The following is an 18200-nucleotide window of genomic DNA, read 5'->3' as shown; positions in this document are numbered from 1 at the left end:
AGAAGAGTTAAGAAAAATAAGCAAGTATCAGAATTGCACATCACCATCCTCAAAGGTGCTCCATAGAAGCCCTCAGCTCACTGAGGAGAAACATGAGCCCTTAGCAACTGCCACTGCTGAAAGCTGCAGGGCTCCCAGCACAGAAACGAGCTCTGAGCAGCTCAGCAAAGGCCTCCCCTGCACCAGGCACCGGCAATGGGGAAGGGTGCTCCAAATTTATCGTGTCAGATCCTTCTTCTGAGAGCCTGGCCTCAAGCTGGTCTCATTAATATCTGCCACTGAAAAGCACTAATAACTTTTGGCACCAGAAAGAAAGAAACCAGCAGCGGAGCTGCCAACAAGTTGCTGGCGCCACTGCAGCGTCAGCCCCATGCTGGAGGTTTTCCTGTTGTGCCACCCGAATATCAGTGTAAAAATCAAAACGTGACTTTGTCACCATTTGGCGGCTGGCTCCTGCTGCAGACAGAATTGAGGAGCACGGACCTACGACCGCCCCAGCACTCAGAGCTTCAAAATACAGAAACTACCAAAAAGGCTGTTGGCTGCTCGGAAAAGAAAGCGAACAAACGTGCGTCACCGAGGCGGCAGCGTGGGACACGCTGCAGCAGGGAGGTGAAGCGAGCGGCAGATGCTGCATTGCAGCCAGGCCTCTGCACACGGAGGGAAGGGATAAGGAAAAATAATGCTCAGAATAAAGAAAAACAACTCTCAGCATTCAGACTGCTTTACCAGATCTCACAACTCTGTTGAAAATGCATTTCTAATGACTCCAAAGACGTTGCAGCAACAGCATAAAAAAACACGACAAAGACAGCCCAGGAAGATAACTTTATATATATATACATTTATATATTTTATATATATATATATATATATAGCTTCCCTGTCTGTTCCAATTTGTATTATGCAGGCAGGACCACTTCCCGCCCCCCCCTCCAAAAAGTACAGAAAACTTGAAATGTAATCTTACAGCACTACTTTAAAATAACACCACTTTATCTGTCTCCAATTACTATGCACAATTTCAAAATAAGCTTCAAGCCACTTGTGATTTCGCTCAACTCTGACCCATATTTCCCAAAGAACAAGTTGCTTCTTGTGATAAGGCTATCAGTTACCAACATGAGCACATGTCACAAAATTTGCAGCAAGCAGCATGTTACCAGGAAAAGAAATTCCACTGTAAAACAAATCTTGCTTATCTTGACTCTCCTTTATGCTGTCTGTAACTAAATCATTACTCCACGTTGTTTGAATGCCCTCCTAAATTATTGTGTGTTTAAGGACTAGGAGGTAGCCCTTGGTGGCACAGAGCTGTCCGCTCTGATGGGCCTCCGGAGCTGCAACCTATTTTGGGCCAGCTCCAGAGCAGGAGCAGTATTAGACTTGATCTATAAGAGCATCCTGAAGGACACATGCTGTCACTGGGCCATTTCCACTGCGTAGTTCCATGAGGAACAACGCTGACAACATCACGAGACAAAAAGAAGGGGTATCTTTTGCATGACCACCTTTACACCTTCCTGTGCTGTTCCTCTTACAGGCGGATGATGGAGCGGTACCGAGGTTTGTGATCCCAGAACATGAGCTTCCCTGATGCTGAACCATAGGAGACCTGTGAGATGGTGGTAGGAGCTCTCGTGGAGCTGCTCCAGCATTGCTGGAGCTCTCCTTGCACAACCCCACACGTCCCATCTCCAGCAGCGCAGGCTGCCCCGTGGACCTGCACATCTCAGAGCAGGGAGGGAGCTGCAGGGAAGGAAGATCCCCACATTTGTACTGCTGTTGTGGTCTACCAACAAATCCCAACTCTACAGACAGACCAAATGGACCTCTCCCTGCTTAGGGAGCCATGGAGAGATCCCCTCCAATCTCTAGCGATCCCTAGTATCGCATCTCACCAGCCACTACCTCATGGTGGCCACGGTCACCAATCACCACCCTGATGGCCACCCTCATGCATGCCAATAAACAGTGCCAAATTGCACTGAATTGCACCAAATTGCCAAGACGCTTGCTAGGAAAGATCTTGTCCTGTGCAAAGGGTCACACATTGGTTCCTTTTTCCCCTCTTTGGGATAAGGAGTTAGCACAGGCACAGATATGAGACGTGGAATAGGATCGAAGGAAGGATCTCTAGTACCTATAGACAGAGGATCTCTGCATCTGTAGTTACTCCTATGAGATGTGACAGTTTCACTAGACTTTGAACACTAATTTTGCCTTCAAAGCATCAACTCCCATCTGTGCCCTGAGCAACGTGCAAATGAGAACAAATAAAACAATTGTGCAACTATTGTAATCTGCATTGAACAAAGTACAAGCAATTGCAATTATTTTAAAAAATCTTTAGAGATACAAGTTTCAGGAGCGGTGTTAGGATGAATTGAAGATCCCTTACCTACAGGCTCACAGAGGTCGTCCTCCCATCTCAAACTGCCATCGACCAACAAGAGCTGAACTATTTCAAAAAAACAGAAAACATCTAAGTCACATGCCTGAAGGCTGCATTTGGGTTAATCTCCTGCAGCTCATAAAAACAGACAGAAAGCAGGAAAAAGAAGAGAGTAGAGCAAAACCACTTCCTGCGAGAGCGGAGCTAACCATCGCCCCAGCCAGTGACGTACACCCGCGTCCGGGGCAAAAGCCTTCGGTATTGGATAAAGAGACAAATCTGAAGTGCGACGCGACCTTCTCTGCTAAGATCACAACCAACAGGGAGGGTTGAGGGTTGCAGAAGGTGCACGGGTGGTTCAAAAGGAAGCGCTGAAAGGAATGACGAGTCGCAGCCTCAAGGCAACTTCCCTTTTCTTACCTTCGATAAAATGTTTTGAGCGCCAAGGTAAATAGCTTGCAACAAAATCGGCTTTGCTGTTGCAAAGCGCAGCTTTAGGAAGCACAATGCTTACCATACCATTGGTTTAGACATAGAAAATAGCAAAATGCAGCCAGTTGGGAAGCTTGAGATTCAAAAAAAAAAGAGAAAAATCTGCTTGAACTTTTGCCTAGTGAAGCTCTCCTAGCTAAACACTTCTGTTTCTCTGATTTTTCGATTTTAACACTTCTCCTTGAAGCAGCCCCACACAGCTGCCTTTGCTGCCCGTGGTGCCAGGCACCACCCTGTCCCCATCCAGGAAGCTCAGAGGCCGTCACACATGGACAGAAACATTGGAAAAAACCCCTTCCTCACGCACCTTCCTGCTGTCCTGCCCCGCTGAGTTTCCCAAGGAGGAATGACAGGACCTTCCCAAATTCCCAGCACCACAGGGCTCACTTCAGAGAGAAAACACCTGGATGGAGGTGGGAGATGAAGTTGAGCACCACGAGGTAGCACTCATCATTCTAAACTCACATTTTATTTTTGCAGCCATCGCATTTTCAGGCTGTTTTCTGAGGATGGACTGTGAACACAGCAGAGCAGGTGCTGAAGTGTTTCCCCTGGTGTGAAGAGACCACAGAAGAGCATGGGGCTTCCTCCACAAGCTAAGCAATGCATCGGCTTAGAGAACCTGCAGCAGCACTAATTAATTGATGGTAATTGCTAGTTCTTTTAAAAACAAAATATATTTCAACTAATTTTGTCATAGGAACAATTTTGGAGAACTACTGGTTGAGAAATCTGCTGCAACTGCACCGATCAAGATTTTTTTCTTAAATAAAACCAGAAAAAAACAGTATTTATATCATTTTAAAGAGCAAACAGTTACAGACAGCAATCATTATTGGACAGCAGGACTTTGTTACCAAATGCAAAGTGGCTATCAGAAAACCTGTAACATGGTGCCTCAGCCCTGGTCCGTGATATCCCATCCAAAACCCGGCTCACCAGGGATGTGACATTTTTTCATGAAAATGCCTTTCGCTACACACCTAACATTTCAAGTCAAGCCTGATTTCCTCAGCATCCACTTGACAGTATGTCAGTAGTGACAAAATTCTATAAAAAGATGGCAGCTTTGCATACTGCAAACTCAAACGTATGCAGCACCAGCTTCCTGCGCGATCTCTGGAAGGCTGAAAATACTTTAGATGTGCAAAAACCAGTTCAGCAAAGTCTAAGAGCTCATTTAATCTCAGTAAAATTCTGCAGGAAACAGCAACCACATAGGCACTACCTGGAGCAAGCTGCTGCTGAAGAGATTTGTCTTTGCTGGGTAAAGAAGTGTCCCCACTGCTGGGTTTTGCTGCCATGACCTCTCAGATCTGCAGCCCAGATTTCTCGTCCCTGGTTCAGTGCTCATGCAGTCCCTGTTCATGAGATGTTTTATCAGGCTAGCGAACATCTAAAATTACACATCTCATAACTGAGAGGACAGAGCACTGAGGCCAAAAAAATTTGTAAAAATCACACTTTTGGAGCAAAAAAGAATGCTGAATGCCCAGGAGCTTCCACCAACTACAGTCTAATGAATCAAAGTGGTATCATGTATTCCTTCAGGTTTCTAACACTGCATCCACAACTTGCTCTGGACTAGTGGTCTCGTATGGTGAAAAGAAAACATGATTTCTCTCCTTTTCTTTCTTTCAGTCTTTCCTTTCCTGAAGGTGTGGGGCAGCCCGGTTTGGCTTCTGTAGCAGGCACCATCTCATGAGTAGCAAAACTAATTTAAGCCGTAAGAGACACCACAAACCTGGAGAGCAGACAAGCACCAGCCTGGAAGAACAGCCATGCATCCCGTCACTGCTTCCAGACAAAAACAATTTTTTGTTAATGGAAATGGATAAAGTTGCAAAAATTGGCAATGACATAATTCATTGGGAAAAGAAACTGGTAGGCTTTGAGATCATGAAAAAATAATGCATTATTATTTCCCACATTCCTCATGTAAAGGCTGTTTTTTTTTTTTCTTTTTTCTTATTTGTGGTTTAGAAATATTTAAAATATCTTATTTAGAACACTTAAATTAAGAAAGTGGAACAAAAAATTATACCTGTTTGGGCAGTAACTTATACTCGTGTTCAGAGCCCTTGTGTTCGTTCAGTAGCCATGGGTCTTGCTTTAAGGGCTCTCAACACTTTCTGACAATGAAAGCATTTCTAGAAGCACGTTCTCGTGTACAGAGAGGGCTATGCAGCGATGCCACTGGCTTATAGCCCAAGATAACTGCTGTCTCCAATATTATCTCTTTGGGCAATAAATATTTGTTATGCAGAAGCTTGTTTGTAAATGTCAGTGTAAATGTACAATAATGGTTGAATTCACATAGTCCTCTCAGCCATAATGTGCATTATATACACTCCATTATTATTTCCCAAAACCTTTTACCCGGAGTTGACTTTTCTATTAAACGATCTATTTTGCTTACCACAGCCTTAAAAACGGCAAGAGTGGTTCTTGGAAAAACTGTCCCAGGTGGTAGAAAATGGGTCGCAGGAGCTTCTCCAGCAGGTCAGCATTGACCAGAGGGGAGGCACATCCGTGCTCTGACCCGAGGTCTAAACCCCCCAGCATTCACACTGATCCCTGATTAACAGCCGACCTGCTAAAGATTTGATTACAGATATCCTGGAGAAAACAGCGCAGATGTTTAGAATGCAGAACTGAGCTCCTAATAAGGATTATTTTGCCTTATCATGAGGTTTGGATTTAGAAATATTCATAAGCAGGAAAACAACATTTATTTTTAAACTCGCTATTTTCCAAGCTCACCCAATCTATTTTTTCCTCTTTTCTTCGCTGGATATTGAAGTTAATGAAAACAGCTAGATAGGAAAGCTTTACATAAATCCAAGCTGTCTGTTCCTTTGCTCTCTCTTTCCCAGGTGTTTTGAGGTTCTTGACACTCATTTATTTTAAAGGCCGGCCTTGCCTGCTGGTGGCTTTAATAACTTAGAAAAGCCATCGACAATAACTGTAACAGTAATACTGCACCTAAAATGGAGGCAAAACACAAGCATATGTTAATGCATTATTTAAAGACTTTCCTTGACAGGATTGAGTAACATGCTAGCTTTAAATGCAGTGTAAATGCATTTTCCAGAGTGTTAGGCCTCTGAGTGCTAGAAGTGCTAGAATCCTGAACTGCCAAAAAGGTAATTTTGCATCACGCAGTAAGGGACCTTAAAAAGACAAATGTGTGTTGAAAGGAGGCTTATTTCCACAGCATCCAATTCCACAGGTACAGTTGCAAAAAGGGAGATGCAAGCACACACCATCGCAAGACGTTCATAAAAATAACACAGCTCCCATCTCATCCAGGGAAAACAGTAACTTCTGGAGGCTTTGGCTTGCTCTTCCAACCAAGGCTGGTGCCTGGGCTGCCGACTCTGCGCCTCTCCCTCCCAAGTTCTGGTTTGCTCTGTGCAATGGCTTTGGTGGAAGACAAAAAGTCAATGAAAAGCAAAAGTCAGAAGCAAAACTCCTCTGCAAACAGATGATCATTTTCTCTCGGACTCAGAAGCTTTCGGGAGTGGCCTGAAATAGACTGGGGAAGAAAAAAAAAATAATGGGTTCATCAAAGATTGGAAGACAAAAAAAGGTAGCGAGTTAATTGAGCACCTCAACTCCAGTCACATCTTGTGATTTTACTTGAGTGTGCAGTGCAAGGATACTTTTAATTTTCATTTTCTGTGATCCGGTGGCCTTTCCCTCTGCTCCCTTCCATGTGTAGACAGCTACTCTTGAACATACCCATATAATTTAGGGCACGATATGCACAAAATAAAGGTTATTGGAAATACACTTACCCAAATTTGAAGGAAAGAAAAAAAAGGACTAAAATAACACACCGACCAAAGCATAACCAATACCAATAGCATAACCAATACATAACTATTAGCTGCAGAGTGGGGTTCAACTAGAAACGTTGACTTCAAAGTTTTTAGAAGACTCTCACAGCAACCTACAAAAAACAAGCAGCAGGCCACAACCCAGACCATTCCAACACGTCTCCACGATCATATTTAACTTCTGTTTGCTTCACATAGGGGAAAATAGAAAACCAATAGCCCTCATTTTACAATTCTTAAGATTGTTACAAATTTTTCAGTTCCCCCTTCCCTCTAGAGCTTGCGGCCTCTGAAGACATACACTTCCTCTTCCCTTGTTTCCCAAGACCACTCTGCTGCTTTATGCTGATAATCTTGCTTTGACAAGCCCTCTCTTTCTTCTATTTCTGTCAAGCTTAACCTTGGGCATCATAAAACAGCTTATCACAGACAGCTTGCCTTTCTACAGCGGTGCTGGATGGGTAGCGTGACGTTTTACATCTTTGCCCTTGCCTGGTGTTGTGGGGGTATGAAAAGAGAGAGAAATGCTGATTTCTGTCATTTTCTGCACCATGCAAGGTGTTCATCCACACTCATTTTCATAATTCCAGACACCCTCACCCATAGGACAAAGTGTATAAGGAGCATTTCAACCAGGTAAATGCTTTGTAGAGGTAAGCAGTTTTTAAGACTGGTAATTATTGGCTCTGGAAAGATGGAGAGAGGGGGTTGAAGAAGGCAGCTGGCATTCTAGTTATGTCTCTGCTGCAATCTATTCACCTTGAACAATTTGTTACAATTCCTGGAGTCCGCTGGTTTCCAGTTCACCTTCCAAGCTTCAGGTCTTGTGACCCTTCTGGTTCTCCTGAGCCAAAGAGCACTGAGTAGGTCTGTTGGGAAAAATATTCCCCACGTATCTTTTCAATCCTGGTTCACATCCTCAGGTTCCTCTGTGGCGCTGGATCTCCAAAACCAGCTCACTCCCCAACGTGGCTAAAATGGGTCCTACTGCCCCGAATGGTCTGTGGCCCTGCTCAGACCAATGTCACCTCGGAGAAGCCCTCCTTCCTCAGGGCTCCATGCAGTCTTTTGAGGGGCTGGACCCAATGCACTGCTTCAGCAAGGACATCTGCTCAGGTGGTTAGGGCTGGGCAGAAGTGTGCATGTCTAAATTGGGACAACGCAGAAGAATTTCTGCTTCAAAACTGTGTGGTGGATGGCATTGTGATATACTGACTGCAAAGCAGCTGTTCCGAACAGATTTGGCGTATAACAGGGGTAACGTAATTTTACACAAATCATTATGTTCACTATATTAAATTAATAGATTAAAATTAGTCAGCAGTGTTTCTTAAGATTGCCTTATCCCTAGGATCCTTTTGTCCTTATAGTCTAAAGGTTTCTTTCTCTCCTCAGTATTCTGGGCAGTGTGCACATAAATGCCCTATGGATCGCGGGGAGTATAAGCTCCTAAATTCATGACTGTTGAGCCTTTTCCAATATAAGCATCTGAATGAAAGACACTTAAGGGAAATAGAAAATGACATCATTTTTTTTCCTGATCTTTTGAAGACTGAGTGATTTTTTTTCCCCATCCTGCAGAAACAGATTCCAGACTAATTTTTCTTACTAGAGGCTTTAAAGTATAAAACTCATCAAACATCTTGTCCTCAGAGACAATGTCATCTAAGTTCAAAGGATATATAGCCCTGCAAAAAAGATGTCTTATTTCAGAGCTAGTGCTTTTGCTTTCATTGAATGTTTGATTTCATCAAATTAAATGAATCTTCATACATTCTATAAATATGAAAAAAAAGAACCTTGCAAGTCTCTGAAAAAGAGCACACGTGGACAAACACATACAGATGAACATATATACCACAACTACTATATGCAACTGCTTTTTTTCCTCAGTGAACTTCTCACTAATATTTTTCCAGGATAGATTTATTGTAGGTTGTGTTTTTTCAGAGATGTTTTTGAAGAGTGCTTGAATTGAAAATATCATTCTTAAGTCATTTCTTTTAATGAACATCATTATAACTAAGAGCATGCTTTCCATAACTAAATATAAAGAATTTTTTTCAAAATCTCAATCTGACTACTGATGGAGGAACTTCAAGATCTGGTTTGCTAGGCATTTCAATATTCATTCAGAAAAATGTCAAGATAACAGACTTCAGCATGTGATTTTGGTGAATCATACTTTTCTGGTGTTCTATGACTTCAGATTTAACTCACATTTGAAAGAAGAAAGTTAAAAAAAGAAAACTAATGAAAATGAAATAGTCATATTCCAGCTCCATACTTCCACAGCGTTTAGGATCTTCTAAAACAATTTACTTTGCATAACACAAGTTCATTTAAAAATGTAAAATTAGATGCTATAAAGAGCATCCATTAACTTAGTCTGCCACTGAACTCTGTTCAGAATCTGGAAGCCAGAAGTAATGATAATAAATGGAATTTTTACATGAACTTGAGTCGTTTGCAATGTTTTTTAAATAAACAACTATTTGTGGTGAACACCATTAACTTACTAAACCACCCTAGCACAACTGTATCTTAAGCGGGATATGGTCCAGAAGAATAGAAAGCATAACCACCAACAACAAGGTTTTGGAAAGCCTGAGGTCTAGAAATGCACTTTAAGCATGACTTCATGATCGCTAAAATTGAAATACCTGAGACCGAGATGGTGAACCATAGAAATCAAGTTGTGCTCCAAGGTTCCCTATTTGGTCAAAAGCAATTAGACACCCTCGAAGGCAGATTGCAGTCAATGAGGAGAAGTGGGTTTCACTGAGATGATCCACCATCGCCTGCACTGGGCAAGGTAACAACCACCTTCACTTCAACCTTCAAAAAAAAATGTATATACACTGGTTCTTCTCAGAGGATTATGCTTGAATCAGGACTGCACGCAAATGCTTCTGTCCACCTTGATCCGAACACATACTTCCCACCTTACACATAGCTAATTGACAAGGACTGTGTTCATTAACACACAGCTGGGGATGGTGGCACCTGGGAGTTACCTAGCAGCTCAGCAACAGCATTTAGCTCCTTTCTGCCCATTCCTGATGGGTTTTATGGCTCTTGAGCTCTTATCAGGGCATCCACCCAAGCTGCAGGATGCTGAATTACCTGCTCCAGGGCTATGGATACTTCAAGCCCTTGGTTAAAGTGTCTTTTTAATAAATTTGAAGAAAATACAGACTCACTTCCTTTAGGCTAGGGCAGGTCTAACATGCATCCCTGGGGACTAGTGAGCTCTTCTGAGTAAAGCTGATGACTCCGCCATGTGCTTTTTGTCTGGAATAATTATCCTGCTGGGTTGGCCTGTGCTAGGGATGTTTTCAGCGTATTCACTTCACCCAGGCTCCTCTGAAGACCTGAGCTCTGCTTTGTTACTACACTGGGAACCATCAGCGTCTGGAGGTGAAATCCCCTTCCATGATGATACACTCTTGTAAAGAAATGTATGTTATTAAATGTATGTACATTATCAAACATTATATTTACCTTTTGTCCTTCTGAATCTCAAGCCATCAAACTCAAGAAGTGCAGGAAAGCTCTTAGGCATACTTGAGCCCTGCAAAAGAACATAACAAAATGTAGAAAAGGGCACGCAGAGCTATGTTTTTAACGTTATGCTGTTTAACGTGGATGGCATCTCCTGTGGGCAAAGGTGGGAAGGAAAGCACTATGCCTAGTGTAATCATACCTGACAAATCAGTCTATGTAGGACTTTCATTTCTTCAGCTGCGGTTCTCCCTTCTCTTTCTCCAGGCACACCAAAGAGCCCTGCACTCATTGCTTCTATCTTCCATAGATCTTGCATCAGAACCATTTTTCCAGTCTCAGTCATACAGAAAGTCAGCTCTGGAATCATAAAAACAACCCTTTCAGAGTACATCAAGTGAACGAAGATATAGGACAATCAGGACTTTCACAGTTAATTTCTTTCAAGAGACTTTCATCCTGTTTTTTTCGGTAGGAAGCAGCAATATAAGGTAGTCTAAGAGTGCAAATATATCGACGACATCTCCTCTTAAGTCACCTTGAAGCAAGGAGTCGCTCTATCTTAGCAGGTATAGGCAGAATCTGGTGACAGGCTTGATGACTTTGCCTTAAGTTAGATAATGCATATGTGAGAATCCAGACTCTTTGCATAAACTTTCAGCTAAGAAATTAAAATTGCTTCTATGTCCTGAGATGAGTATTTCTGAAAATACACAGTATTCTTCACCTCTCATGTAGAAATTTAAACAAAACAATAAATAGAAACGCAATTTCACTATACCTGACACACCTCACTGCTAAAATAGAAAATGTATTACAGAAATGTTTCTGTTGAGATTCATTAATGCCATTTTAATAGTTCACAGCTATTAATATTGTACCTCAAAGTATGAACTTTGTAGGCATCATCGCTCTCACCATACACATGTCCACATTGTGGTCCCTCCTTCCTGGCAAACTGAGGCACCAGGCAAATGTGCAGAGTAACAAAACTGAAAGTTAGACCCAGGAGTCTTGATTCTTAGCCTATTACCATGAACGTAAGGTGGCACCTATCTCACTACAGAAGTTTCTTCAGGAACAGGGACCTCAATGGCACTACAGGTGAGCCCATGAGATGTGCAGCATATCGGTACAGTCTGAGCTTTGCTGCACTCCAGGCATACCAAGGCATAAATCCTTTGATGCCTCCGAGATATCCGTGGTGCTCACAAGCCTTCTTGCATTCCAAGTATACTTTGTTACTAAGGAAAAAAAAAAAGTTTTCACATATATCCTCATGTTTATACATGGCACTGATGACAAGAATGCCATTTGCTTTTATTTTAAATGAAGGGTTTTCAGTTTTGGTTGGCCCTATGCTTATTTCAGAAGCCTGTATAAATCTTATCCCACGTGGGAGTCATTTTGAACGTATTAAATAATGATTTTTCCATGTCTATTCCTCTTTGATGTAGCCTCCTAGGAGAAAGAACTATTCTGGGTGTATGATCTGGTCATGTTTTAACAATTTGACAATCTCCTCAAAAACTTCCAAGAAAATGTGAGTAAAAAAGAAAAAAAAAGAAGGGGAAAAAAAAAAAAAGCTTCTGCACCCAGCTCAGTTGTTCCCCACAAATTATAATGCAGCAACTTTTTGAACATACAATTTAAATTCACAATTCGTTTCTTATTTTTTAAAGCTATTTTATACCACTTGATTAATTGCTCAAAACTGTACACAAAGATAAAGGGAACTTTGAAATTCATACCTTGGAGTATTAACATGTACGCAGGACTAGACGTAAATGTCAGAGAGAAAAAAGATCTAATGAACTCTTTATTGGTGAAATTCAGTATTGCAGCTGCGTGGAATTCTAAGCGATTTGTAGCCAGCATCCAAAGCAAAATAACTGTAGACATATACTTACAGCATGGACTCTAGTTCAAGATTTATAATGTCGTCTTCTGGGGTGGAGAGAAGCCATTTACTCTGCTAGAAGTTGCGGCTACTTCATTTTGTTGAAGCTTAGTGGGATCCTCTTAAGGTTAGCAAAATATTCGGGGGAGAAAAAAAAAAAAAAAAAAAAAAAAAAAAAAAGCAAAGTGCAGCCACAGAAATATTCTTCTGCCTAGAAAATTACACTGCCATAAGTCTCCCTTTTCCCCGGTGTCTTCCCGGCCATAATAATGGCTTCAGGATTTAAATCCTTTGCTGTTATTGTGACTTCAAAGCCTTAAAACTGCAATTGAATGAAGTAGTTCATCTGTCATTATTCAAATACGAAGCAATTACGATGAAATAAAGATAGAAGTCCATCGAGAAATACCCCAATCAATTCTGACTTACATTTAACTAGAAATGTAAAGTGATGCTTAGAAGGGTAAGTTTAGGTAATAAAAACTGAGAACATAAAAAGTATGAATTACTGATCTATAACTTATTCATTTCTCCACAAGCTTTCTAAATATATTTCATGAATATTGACAAAGCTTTAAGCTTAGGGTGGGAAGCTGTCCCTCAGCTGCTTGGAAAGAGAGATTGGTTTTCCAGGAACCTCTTTTCAAAGGTTGGGTGCCCAGAGGTTGAGCCAGGAACCTGCAGAGGGTTTTAGGAGTCTCCAGAGTGTCTCTCCCTTCACAGCTAGACCTGTGTGGAGAAGTCCTACCTGCCTGATACAGTGTTTGGGAACACAATCTAACATATCAACACTTAAAGTGTTCATATTTTGTTTTGCTGTCTCCTGTTCTTCATTTTCTTACACTGAATGTCTGGCCCAGCAAGGCTAACCCTGCTTTCTCCCCTTCTCTTCCCATCGTTCTTCCTTAGTCCATCAATCTGTAGCACTTGCTAAAAGAAAGGAAGAGGAGTTCTGCTGCAGTTAGACAAAGGACTCTCAATATTTTACATCTTCATCTCTTAAAACAGGTCACGTCCTCTTTCATTTGCACCCATGTAACAACCCTCATCCCTTCATCCCTGCAAGTACAACCTGTTCTTTCTGAAAGAAAAAAAAAAAAAAAAAAAAAAAAGAGCTGCTTTCCTGCTTATGGAAGAGGACTTGGCCTTCTCTCTAGCCTCCTCCTGACAAAACAGCAGTAAAATTGCACAAATAGATCTTAAAAATATTTTCTCTTCAAGTTTTCAATGGTTACAGGGAATTTAAATGATCTGTACAATATTAACCGGGTTGTGCTAAGAAGCATCACATACAACCAGGCATCTACACGTTCTCATTTATCTTTTATTTTTTCATCTTATAGACATTTTTTGATGCCTACCTGCATATCATTTCCTGCCATCTACCAACCCTCATGTCATGCAGTTTAATTTGAAAAATGTAATTTCTTCAGACAATCCTAGAATTAAATCTCATCACAATTAAAAGCCAGAGGTACTTAATACTGAATTTTAAATCAGAGACGTAACTAGCGAGAAGCATTCGGGGTATATACAATTAATTATTTCTCACATAATTATTTCTGATATTACGCTAACTATGATAACTTAGAGCACTTGAAGCTGTAGACTGTAATATTCCCTCCCCCCCCCCTTTTTTTTTTTTTTGCATAGAAGCTCTTTCAGTTGCTAAATCTCACTAAATAATATGTAAAATACTGACACCTAATGTTAACTTTTAGTATTATTCATTTTGCAAAACTTATAGTGTAGCTAAAGAACATGCAAGACAAGTGTTTATGCTGTAACATTTCAATAAAATACAATACACCCTTGCCCCACTTTACAATTTTCTTAATTTTTCAAATGTATGTACATGTTAAAGGAGCCTTATATTTGTCTTCGCAGCTCACAGGTAAAAGAGAAGGCATCCAGAAAAGGCAAAATAAGTAAATTTTGACTCTCTGAACTTTGGCAAGCCATCACATACCACCAATGCTATAGAATGACTATGCACCAAGCCTTAGGTGTTACAGAAGAAAAAATACTATTGACCATTTATTCAACTGCTACGTTTCCAAAACAGGATTTTACAGATTTACCTACCCTACCTGGCTCGCTCCAGAACTTAAAGGAATTGCTGTTCCAGCCAGTGACTTTAACACAGATCCCAAACTGCTGTGCTGGTCCAAGGCCCCTAAATTCATCATCCTGCCCATCATCAGGGCCCATCATCATTTACACCTGATGCCTAAATACTACTGAGAGCAGGTGCTTCAGTGGATGGCTCACAAGCCGAGTCAAGCTGAAATCAAAATAAGGGATTTTTATAGCATTTTATAGCATAATTTTCTGCAGAAGACATAAGTCTTTTTAAGTCATTCAACAGGTGACAGTGGCAGCACTTCAGATGTGAGAATGAAAATAAAACTGAAACGCAGAGCCCTGGTCTGCAGGAGAGCAGGTCCTTTCTGTTAAATTAGAGGAATTAAAGGGAGATGACGTCAGTGTAACCCAAAGCTCTCGAGTGAGCCAGAGCTCTCCATCCAAAGAAGTTCTGCTCCTTGTCACGATATTCCAGGTTAAGTGGCTGTTCTTGCTTTTCACAGGTGCCAAAACCACTGACAAATGCTGTATTTGCAGTTCTTTCAGCCTTCCATTGCCCGTTACAACCACGATGCAAGTATTACTGTGACAGGGAGTGTAAAGCCACCTGTTTGGGGGGAATTTTATAGCACAGACTGGTCCTGCAGAGGATGGGTTGGAACACGGACGCAGGAGCCCAAACAGGGCTCTTGATGGGCACAAACGTGGCAGCCAACACAAAAGCCCTCAGAGCAAAAAGGTTTGGAGCTGTCCTCATGCCTCACGCTCTATAATTGCAAAAAAAAAGTTCTAAAGTTATCTTCTAAGTGTTGCCTACCAAAAATCAGATGCATTGAGTATCTTGGGAAAGAAAATCTTATGGCTTAGCTGATTCTTGAAAAGCAGGTACAGCCTGAGCACACACACGCTTAGGGGCTCAGTTACCATTCACATTATCAACGCGATCAAACAAACAAAAACCCACGCTCTGGTTAAAGTCTTAGTTAAAGTCAAAGCTTATACCATAAATTAACAGTAAGATATTTTGCTATAGCTTAAGCAATTCATACTGTATTTCACCTAATGTGAAACAAGCCTTAAAATCACCATAAATGCTCATATAGCCCTTAACACCCTTTTCCACGGACAGGCTTAAAATCCCTCTCAGATTTCTCAAGCACATCACCTTTCAGATCACACCTAGAAATATAAACATACAACTTATTTCAGCCAACCTTATCACGCTTACCTACCAAAGGTGGCGTCCCCAACAAATTCACTCATCAATTAGATGTTAATTAAAAGAGAATTTCACAATATTGAGGCCTTTGAAAGTTTCAGTACACAGCAGTTAACAGTCTTTCAACAACTAATTGCTCAACTTCTACTCTTTAAGTGCATTATACCATTTATTTACTTTAAATAGAACTGATTGTCTAAAAAAAAATCCAATTTGCATTTTTAGTTTAAGTCAGGGGTTTGTCTATTTTCCATTTTTTTTTGTTATGCATCATTTTTTCTATTAAACAGGAGACTTACTTTCATTCCATTGTAGCAGATAGGCATTCTTCTGTGCTTCTCAAAACTAATGTAATAAAACCACAGAAAATGTTTAAGAAAAGCCCCATTAAAATATACAAAGCACACTAATTCATGAAGTCAAAGTCAAGGCAGAGTGGAAATACGAGCTTTAATAAAACTATGTCTGTTGTAAATAGCCATTCAGGCACAGTCATTATTTTTGCAAACTGCATGGGATCCTGCTAAGGCTACGAGGAACAAAGAATCTCTCAGTGGGATAAATGCATCTTGGTCAAAAACAGATTAAAAGATGAAGCTGAGGCATCAATGAGGAGCGGAGCGCACGGTGTTTGCTGCTTGCTTGGAAGCCGTAATTGCAGCTCCCAGGATTTCAATAAACCTGTGCACATCCTGGAAGGAGTTGTAGAGAGGAACCGGGGCGACCCGGAGCGCGTTGGGCTCGCGCATGTCGCACTGCAAAACAGAACGGGGAGCACCGGGTAAAAGTGCAACCAATAAAACTCACACATCATTTATACAGCATCACACTACCAGCATTCCCTCCCAGCACTGCTAAATGACAAATGCAGAGCCTTAAATTTAGTTTTATTTTTCCAAGTGATGCTCGATGGCAAGCACGACCTCAGCTTGGCTACCTTCTGACTGCCCATGCAATCACAAAACCTGCTGTCTCTCCCCAAAACGGGCAGGGGTGTCCTTGCAGTGCAGAACCTACCCTGGCTCCAAAGGTGCAACTCTTCCACATATGCTGAATGATACCTGCACACACATGGCAGTTACTGAGATGACCTAAACCTTTCCAGAGCTGCAAAATGATGCAGGTTTAGTTTGCACACCCAAAAATTGCATTTCCATCGTCTGAGTAAACCCTCTCTTTTAGTAAAAGTTTCTTCTGCAAGATTGCTCTGAAACCTGCTGAACTTACTTTCATGGCCCTACATGAGAATACAGGAATAAAATACAGGAATTCCACGTATACAGGAAGAAAAACAAAGTGATTATTTTGGAGCAGGACAGCTTCTCAAAACAGTGCATAAGAAGGTGAAGTTTGATTTACTTACCGCTACTCCCCTTTTCTCCAGCTCTTTAAATACAGATTTGATTGGAAGGGAAAAAACCAGGGTGAGCTGGCATCCTCTTTGCTCAATCTGAGGTGGGGTGATAATTTTAACAAAAGGCTTCTCTGGATTTGTTTTATCCTCGCTGTAGTGATGCTTTATCAGGTACTCCAAGTAACCAGTGAGCAGGATGGATTTCCTTCTCAAGGCTTTCATTGTGGTTTGACCAAAAACCTATAGTGATTTAAAATCTTTATATAAAGGCATTGCTGCAGGACATAAAGTGAAGTCAAAGGCCATTTCTGGCCTTCCTAATAATGTAGATCATTTTGGTAAGACTGGGACCTAGCCCTGTTGCTCTTTCTTTGCTAGGGAACAGATTTCTTCATGCACATCATACCACTAGAATCAGGTGGCAATATCTGATATATGTTATATCTGGACATGGCAAAATGGGGCTTTTGAGAATACAGGATAAAGCTCTTATCCATGATCTGAACTAACACCCCTGTCTGCTGTTCAACAGTTTTAAATGCACCCAGGCAGGAATTTGCACCCAGCAGCACCAAAATTCTCTGCACATGCAACTGTAACTCTGCACATGCAACTGTGCTGAGTAAAACCCCAAACCCCACATCGGCTTTTCCTGCCTCAAGCAGCAAAAGCTGGGGGTTAGGACTGCAATGTCATGACTGATACCTATTGCACAAAATTCCACAACCTTCCTCCTCATGAATTTTTTTTTTTGCTCTTATTTTCCAGCATCAGCCTGTTGTCACACTACAGCAAAGGAAGTGTTATACAGTTAAGGAGAGGCAGCTCCCAGAGAAAAGCAGTTCTAGTGTTGGCATCCATCTAAAAGTTGGAGGAACAACTTTCTTTCAACATTATTATACTCCTAAGTTCCAAGTTGAAGTAAAGCAGACACTTACCTCTAAACTAGCTTGCAAAGCACAGACCAGTAAAATTGGAGGATTTGATAAGCGGAAGCCATTAATTCCTTCACTTAGTTGCAATTCTGGAAAATGAATAATGGATATTAATGTTTGTGATTTTTTTCACTCGTAATGTCTTGGACCTTATCTTGAAGCCTGTCCTCCAGCAATAAAATATATTGCTGACGTGGCCTTTAAGAATCAGTCATTAAAAGGAAATAGTAATCTATTCCCAGCTAATACTCTGAACTCCCAGAGAAGCCCAATTTTATCCAGTGGAAGATCTCATTAGCTGCTTCATGGGAACTAGAGAACTGCAATTAATTTGCTTAAATGGTGTGTGTTAAAACCACCTTTACACTTGAATCTCTCTTAACACCGGCATAAACCGGAGAAACTCCGAGTCAGCAGAGGAGCTCCCGCGAAGCCGGAGCGTGCCGCTAGGGAATCACGTTCCTCAACTTCATT

The 18200-nt window shown here is 41.3% G+C and overlaps 2 protein-coding genes across 3 annotated transcripts in view; both read right to left on the bottom strand.

The window, feature by feature from the left end:
• ARHGAP15 (Rho GTPase activating protein 15) overlaps nt 1–2542 on the bottom strand; it is a 301475-nt gene extending 298933 nt beyond the window's left edge. Inside the window, exon 1 of one of the 2 annotated variants that reach the window (XM_088521808.1) lies at nt 2402–2542. The gene's annotated coding sequence lies outside the window, so the exon portion shown is untranslated. The remainder of the gene's footprint in view (nt 1–2401) is intronic. The other variant, XM_088521809.1, reaches the window with a different exon arrangement.
• Nucleotides 2543–15932: 13390 nt separating this feature from the next.
• KYNU (kynureninase) overlaps nt 15933–18200 on the bottom strand; it is a 44230-nt gene continuing 41962 nt past the window's right edge. Inside the window, exons 11-13 of the mRNA XM_088521812.1 lie at nt 17730–17815; nt 16801–17031; nt 15933–16192 (exon numbers count right to left, since the gene is read on the bottom strand). Coding sequence (XP_088377938.1) covers nt 16043–16192; nt 16801–17031; nt 17730–17815 — 467 coding nt within the window. The 3' untranslated portion in view covers nt 15933–16042. The remainder of the gene's footprint in view (nt 16193–16800; nt 17032–17729; nt 17816–18200) is intronic.

This window comes from Tinamus guttatus, unplaced genomic scaffold (genome assembly GCF_059628265.1).
Source record: "Tinamus guttatus ecotype Peru unplaced genomic scaffold, ASM5962826v1 Tinamus_guttatus_pri_ptg000133l, whole genome shotgun sequence".
Classification (NCBI taxonomy): domain Eukaryota; kingdom Metazoa; phylum Chordata; class Aves; order Tinamiformes; family Tinamidae; genus Tinamus; species Tinamus guttatus.
Note: the sequence above shows the minus strand (reverse complement) of the source record. Positions and strands in the feature narration are given on the sequence as shown.